The sequence below is a fragment of the Oncorhynchus masou genome, chromosome 4, assembly GCF_036934945.1.
Source record: "Oncorhynchus masou masou isolate Uvic2021 chromosome 4, UVic_Omas_1.1, whole genome shotgun sequence".
NCBI classification, from domain to species: domain Eukaryota; kingdom Metazoa; phylum Chordata; class Actinopteri; order Salmoniformes; family Salmonidae; genus Oncorhynchus; species Oncorhynchus masou.
The window spans coordinates 706,450-714,321 of record NC_088215.1 but is presented as its reverse complement, the minus strand read 5'-3'; the positions used below and the strand labels follow the sequence as shown (position 1 = coordinate 714,321).

The window sequence follows — 7,872 nt, the reverse complement described above, 5'->3', positions numbered from 1 at the left end:
CTCTCTTCAATCTGAATAAGCCCTATAGAATGAGTTAATCAATGGTGCCATATTGAACTCGGGGAAACCACTATTACTATCTGCAACTAACTGAACAAAAACTATTGTAATCAGATTACAAATGCTGTTTAAAAAACTAGATGATTACTTCTAAATTCAGAAATTACTTTTAAATTCAGAAAGGATGTTTGTGGGGGGGGGGACACTGACACCTATCAAATTTATTTATATAACCCTTTGTGTATCAGCTGATATCTCAAGGTGCTGTACAGAAACCCAGCCTAAAACCCCAAACAGCAAGCAATGCAGGTGTAGAAGCACGGTGGCTAGGAAAAACTCCCTAGAAAGGCCAAAACCTAGGAAAAAACCTAGAGAGGAACCAGGCTTTGTGGGGTGGCCAGTCCTCTTCTGGCTGTGCCGGGTAGAGATTATAACAGAACATGGCCAAGATGTTCAAATGTTCATAAATGACCAGCATGGTCAAATAATAATAATCACAGGCAGAACAGTTGAAACTGGAAAAGCAGCACAGCCAGGTGGACTGGGGACAGCAAGGAGTCATCATGTCAGGTAGTCCTGAGGCATGGTCCGAGGGCTCGGGTCCTCCGAGAGAGAGAAAGAAAGGTAGAAAGAGAAAATTAGAGAGAGCATACTTAAATTCACACAGGACACCGGATAGGACAGGAGAAGTACTCCAGATATAACAAACTGACCCTAGCCCCCCGACACAAACTACTGAGGCATACATACTGGAGGCTGAGACAGGAGGGGTCAGGAGACACTGTTGCCCCATCCGATGACACCCCCGGACAGGGCCAAACAGGAAGGATATAACCCCACCCACTTTGCCAAAGCACAGCCCCCACACCACGAGAGGGATATCCTCAACCACCAACTTACCATCCTGAGACAAGGCCGAGTATAGCCCTCAAAGATCTCCGCCACGGCACAACCCAAAGGGGGGCGCCAACCCAGACAGGAAGATCATATCAGTGACTCAACCCACTCAAGTGACGCACCCCTACTAGGGACGGTATGAAAGAGCCCTAGTAAGCCAGTGACTCAGCCCCTGTAATAGGGTTAGAGGCAGAGAATCCCAGTGGAAAGAGGGGAACCGGCCAGGCAGAGACAGCAAGGGCGGTTCGTTGCTCCAGAGCCTTTCCGTTCACCTTCACACTCCTGGGCCAGACTACACTGGGTCATATGACCCACTGAAGAGATGAGTCTTCAGTAAAGACTTAAAGGTTGAGACCGAGTTTGCGTCTCTCACATAAGTAGGCAGACCATTCCATAAAAATGGAGCTCTATAGGAGAAAGCCCTGCCTCCAGCTGTTTGCTTAGAAATTCTAGGAACAATTAGGAGGCCTGGGTCTTGTGACCGTAGCGTACCTCTAGGTATGTACGGCAGGACCAAATCAGAGAGATAGGTAGGAGCAAGCCCATATAATGCTTTGTAGGTTAGAAGTAAAACCTTGAAATCAGCCTTTAACTTGACAGGAAGCCAGTGTAGGGAGGCTAGCACTGGAGTAATATGATCAATGTTTTTGGTTCTAGTCAGGATTCTAGCAGCCGTATTTAGCACTAACTGAACTTTATTTAGTGCTTTATCCGGGTAGCCGGAAAATAGAGCATTGCAGTAGTCTAACCTAGAAGTGACAAAAGCATGGATTAATTTTTCTGCATCATTTTTGGACAGAAAGTATCTTATTTTTGCAATGTTACGTAGATTGAAAAAAGCTGTCCTTGAAACAGTCTTGATATGTTCTTCAACAGAGAGATCAGGGTCCAGAGTAACGCTGAGATCCTTCAGTTTTATTTCAGCCAGCTGTACAACCATTAAGATTAATTGTCAGATTCAACAGAAGATCTCTTTGTTTCTTGGGACCTAGAACAAGCATCTCTGTTTTGTCCGAGTTTAAAGTAGAAAGTTTGCAGCCATCCACTTCCTTATGTCTGAAACACATGCTTCTAGCGAGGGCAATTTTGGGGCTTCACCATGTTTCATTGAAATGTACAGCTGTGTGTCATCCGCATAGCAGTGAAAGTTAACATTATGTTTTCGAATGACATCCCCAAGAAGTAAAATATATAGTGAAAACAATAGTGGTCCTAAAACGGAACCTTGAGGAACACCGAAATTTACAGTTGAAATTTACACCTTTGTTGTCTCAATGACATTCAAGGCCATTTTGAAAAAAGTTTTTAAACTTGTTCCACATGAGCAAGTCTGACCACAAGTCAGCGACCATTATGATGACAAATGTGATTGATGGATCCATTTTGTCTTCTTCTAAAACTATTTTGGTATTTGTTTCATCAGTCCATTGTTGATATAGTCCCAAAATGTTTTGCATCATGTACAATGCATGGTACTGGCTGTATTTCTATATTTTGAAAGTTATATATCTTTAAAACTTAATTGCTGATATGCAAAACATTTTGGGACTATATCAACAATGGACTGATGAAACAAATACCAAAATAGTTTTAGAATAAGTTTTGGAGGGGAGTTTTCCTTTTAAATGGAAAGAAATCAAAGAGTAACTGAAAGTAATCAGATTGCGTTACTGAGCTTGGGTAATCCAAAAGTTACGTCACTGATGACAATTTCTGACATGTAACTAGTAACTTAACTAACGCATTACATTTAGAAAGTATCTCTCTCTCTCTCTCTCTCTCTCTCTCTGTGTGTTGCGTCCTTGGGATGCTAGTCCTTGCACTTCTGAAGGCGGGCTACCTCCTCCAATTCCCCTCAGTGGCCTATTAGCCTAAAAAAGCGATGAGATCGCACAAACAACCAGTGTGAAGTGCAATTTAGCTGTGTTCTTTTCCCGGAATCGACTGCGCCAAAAAAAAAATCGCATTTCCAGTCAGTTTTCCATTTTTGAGGTTCCAGTTTAAGTGTTCTTCATAGCCTAAACGCAGGGCTGTTAGAAACCTACTCGGTATTCTTTCACACAATTGTGGGGGTGGGGTACTCATGTGCAAAGATGTGAGACAGGAGACAGGTGATGCGCTCTCTGCATGCATCCTGTCTTCAACAGGGGGAGCACAGCCACGGAACGAACGGTCGAACAGCATGAGGTGAGGGATTCTTCCACTCATCATATCTAAGCAGAACAGGGACCATGAAAGCAACCGAGTGGAGATTTGAGCAGCTGTATCATCATACGGATAATTCAGGCATCCTTTCACTCTAAAAGCGTTCTCTTTTTACCGACGTTGAATGACGAGGCGGAATGGCAGGTGGACGTCGAGGACTTGTGGCCCCACAAAACACTTTTCTTGAGAACATCGTCCGAAGATCCAATGGTAGGAATGTGTTCGTTTTTATTTTGTAGGAAGAAACACTGTGGATGATAGTCTATTGTCCAATCATTGAAAAACATAGATTTAATTAAAACCAAAACACTCAGGACAACTAACCGATATTTGACACTAGTCATTGTAAAACGTTTTTTTTTGCTGATTAGCCTATTTGATGTATACATTTATACAGCCAGCATGCTATGCAAAGAATGATTCAACAATTCAAACAATAATGGCATTTAATGGATATTGTCTTTACAAGGAACAACTCGAATAAATAGCTGTGTCTACAATTGGTATACCTTACCAGTCAACTGTACTGCACCTAAAAATAAACCAAAACATCCCTGCATTCCACATGATTTGTGAATTAAATAACTAAATGAATGGATCAACATTTTCTTCTTCACATACTTATTCGATTCATGTTTTCAACCCAAATTAAAAGTGTTTTTCAATGTGTTGGTTTGTGGAGGCACCCAGATTTGTTTGGCAAAATGAATCCGTTGATTTATTCTGAAAGTGACATGCTTGCCACGGGAACTTTTGTTTTGGTTAATTACTTTCTGTTTTTGACACTGTTTTTTGCCTCTTGCTTTAACCACTTTTCTTTTTAACTTTTCAGTTTGGACATTATCACATAGACAGACAGGTATTAACAGTGTTTTAAAGTGGTGTCATGTACCATTTATGTTCCTCCCCCAATCATCCACCATAGACTTGTTTGTGTTCTGTCGACCCATTATTCTTATCCACTTTTTATCACATAGACCTCACTTATGGTGAATAGCTTCACCCTTAAATATTCTTTGCACTTGCTTCCCAAGTTTTCATTCCTGATACTATCCTATGTGGGATATACTCTAGTAGATAAACTCCCTCCAGTTTCCCTACTACTCCCCATGTTTTCATTCCTGATACTATCCTATGTGGGATATACTCTAGTAGATAAACTCCCTCCAGTTTCCCTATTACTCCCCATGTTTTCATTCCTGATACTATCCTATGTGGGATATACTCTAGTAGATAAACTCAAGTTTTCCTCCAGTTTCCCTACTACTCCCCATGTTTTCATTCCTGATACTATCCTATGTGGGATATACTCTAGTAGATAAACTCCCTCCAGTTTCCCTATTACTCCCCATGTTTTCATTCCTGATACTATCCTATGTGGGATATACTCTAGTAGATAAACTCCCTCCAGCTTCCCTACTACTCCCCATGTTTTCATTCCTGATACTATCCTATGTTTTCATTGGGATATACTCTAGTAGATAAACTCCCTCCAGCTTCCCTATTACTCCCCATGTTTTCATTCCTGATACTATCCTATGTGGGATATACTCTAGTAGATAAACTCCCTCCAGTTTCCCTACTACTCCCCATGTTTTCATTCCTGATACTATCCTATGTGGGATATACTCTAGTAGATAAACTCCCTCCAGTTTCCCTACTACTCCCCATGTTTTCATTCCTGATACTATCCTATGTGGGATATACTCTAGTAGATAAACTCCCTCCAGTTTCCCTACTACTCCCCATGTTTTCATTCCTGATACTATCCTATGTGGGATATACTCTAGTAGATAAACTCCCTCCAGTTTCCCTATTACTCCCCATGTTTTCATTCCTGATACTATCCTATGTGGGATATACTCTAGTAGATAAACTCCCTCCAGTTTCCCTACTACTCCCCATGTTTTCATTCCTGATACTATCCTATGTGGGATATACTCTAGTAGATAAACTCCCTCCAGCTTCCCTATTACTCCCCATGTTTTCATTCCTGATACTATCCTATGTGGGATATACTCTAGTAGATAAACTCCCTCCAGTTTCCCTACTACTCCCCATGTTTTCATTCCTGATACTATCCTATGTGGGATATACTCTAGTATACTCCTCCAGTTCCTCATTCCTTACTATAAACTCCCTCCAGTTTCCCTACTACTCCCCATGTTTTCATTCCTGATACTATCCTATGTGGGATATACTCTAGTAGATAAACTCCCTCCAGCTTCCCTACTACTCCCCATGTTTTCATTCCTGATACTATCCTATGTGGGATATACTCTAGTAGATAAATGTTTTCATTCCTCCAGATATTTCCCTACTACTCCCCATGTTTTCATTCCTGATACTATCCTATGTGGGATATACTCTAGTAGATAAACTCCCTCCAGTTTCCCTATTACTCCCCATGTTTTCATTCCTGATACTATCCTATGTGGGATATACTCTAGTAGATAAACTCCCTCCAGTTTCCCTACTACTCCCCATGTTTTCAAGGCGTTGTGTCAGTCTTGTGAAACATTATGTTTTGACATACCCAATGTCTGTGATGGTCTCATGACATTCTCATGTCGGTCTGTGTTGTCAATATGTATGAAGAATACATATTTTCTTAAGATAAGAGCGAGATTAAGTATATTGTAAATACAAAATAAATCAGAGTAGGAGTGCGGATTTAGGATCAGTGTTTATTGCCTTTTAGATCACAATGAATAAGATGACGGGGGACGTGATCCTAGATCAGCACTCCTGATCTGAAATGCTTGGAACATACATCCCCTGAGTGTGCTAGACAAGAGAGGAAAACATATTATGCTCTCTCTACCCCCACCCCATTGTAGACACATAGGTTATGTATAATGGTGCCAAGACCACTTCACAAATGGAGTAGTCCCCGTCTCAAAGTTTGCTCAGAGAGTTTTGGAATGGGGCAGCTAAGGTCGAAGGGCAAAACACCCAGCTGCTTCAAATGTGCTGGCTCATCACCTAGAACCGGGCCATTTAATGACACTGTAATGAATGTAGTCTTAAAAGTGACGCCTGACGTTTAAACACAACACAGCACCTTCTGAGGTCACTGCTACTGCTGCACCACTGACCCAGCCAACGATAATGTTAGTCAGGTTGCGCTAAAACAGGCAAGACCCCATTTACCAGGTTAAAAGTTGTGGTACAATGGATATCGGCACCTGAATCTGTCCGATACTATCCAAGAGGGATATGTGGTGTTGTATCGTCACCTCTTTAAACAATGTTTAAGATTCAACTGGTTCAATGTAGTAGCTTTCTGCAAATGAAAAGGTATGCAATAATCAGGTTAATATTGACCGATAATACTGGCAGATGATGTATTGGTCATATCGGCAACAGTGAAAGTGTTGGACAGCATATTGATTTCACTGTCACGTTTTCCCTCTTTTCTCAACCTTGTTGCAGTAGCCTCGGATTCAATTTCCACAACAAGTAAAACATCTTTGCCAATATGCTGTATCATCATGGCAAAGCTTTAGATGCTTTCTTTCCCCTGTTTCTATAGTGGAGTTTGACATGTATTTGTCCAATAAACTCTACATTCACATACTATAGTTGGCAGTACATATTTAGAAGTATGGTAGTATATTAAGTATGCTTCAAACTTTATTTTACAATGCGCTAATTTGGCTGTTTTGATATTTATCTAGATAGATGGTAACAGTTATTACTCAACAATGTGCCGTAATGCTCAGTATTACAGTAATACTTGGTTTTTACCTAACTCTAACTTGTTGCTGACTACTAATTATTATAATTTTTTTGTAATTGTATTTATAATTTAAAAAAATTATAGGGTACAGTACACATGAATCAACATCAATATTACGATAATGTAACATCTATGTAAATGTACTGGGGTTAGTCAAAAGATCATTTGCACCTGTAGTCCCAGGCAAGCTAAGGGCAGTTACACAGCCACAATACAAATACTCACTAAAACAATACAAATACATTACATCCAATAATATATCACTCTAACAACAATAACTTATTCGTAATAAAAAAACAACTATCATCAACTGTCATCTTACATACGAGGAACACAGATAACTTATGTGTACAGGTTTGGATAGATTTGAGCCATGTTTTCAATTTAATTTTAAAAGTACAATAATGATTTCATGAAATAAAGACATATAGTCCTACATCCAGGTACCTTTATGACTTCCAAGTCAAATAATGAGTTACAGACAGTTAATAGTTCTGTAGTAGTTTCTATCAGTTCTTTCTGAACAGGTTTTTATGTTTTCCCTCCCTGGGCAGATACCAACTTTGTTCTGGGCAATGCCCAGATTGTGAACTGGCCCATTGTGTACAGCAACGACGGCTTCTGCAAGCTCTCCGGTTACCACCGTGCTGAGGTCATGCAGAAGAGTAGCACCTGCAGGTACTCACTTTGCTACTTATGACTCTGCATTAAGGCACCACTGATTTTTGTGGGTCAGCATTTTGTTTCACTGACAGCAATACTATACAGTAGAGTATAAATACAGTATATCTACAATAACATATAGACACATCGGGCTGGTTTCCTGGACCCAGATTAAACCTACTCCTGGATTTAAAGGGGCAATCTGCATTTGGTACATCCATTTTTAGACTTAAATTATTATAATATATACCCAATGATTCTTGAATATAACTTATAGATACTGTCATACCCCATCAGAACCCCAAATAAAATCTGGTTTTATGCTTTTGTTTGTAAAGAATATTGTAAACAAACACTTTATAGCC

At 40.1% G+C, this 7,872-nt stretch overlaps 1 protein-coding gene across 1 annotated transcript in view; it reads left to right on the top strand.

Annotated features, from left to right (window-relative positions):
- The first annotated feature begins 2,793 nt into the window (after positions 1-2,793).
- LOC135520986 (potassium voltage-gated channel subfamily H member 1-like) overlaps positions 2,794-7,872 on the top strand; it is a 61,635-nt gene continuing 56,556 nt past the window's right edge. Inside the window, exons 1-2 of the mRNA XM_064946876.1 lie at positions 2,794-3,312; positions 7,399-7,522. Coding sequence (XP_064802948.1) covers positions 3,240-3,312; positions 7,399-7,522 — 197 coding nt within the window. The 5' untranslated portion in view covers positions 2,794-3,239. The remainder of the gene's footprint in view (positions 3,313-7,398; positions 7,523-7,872) is intronic.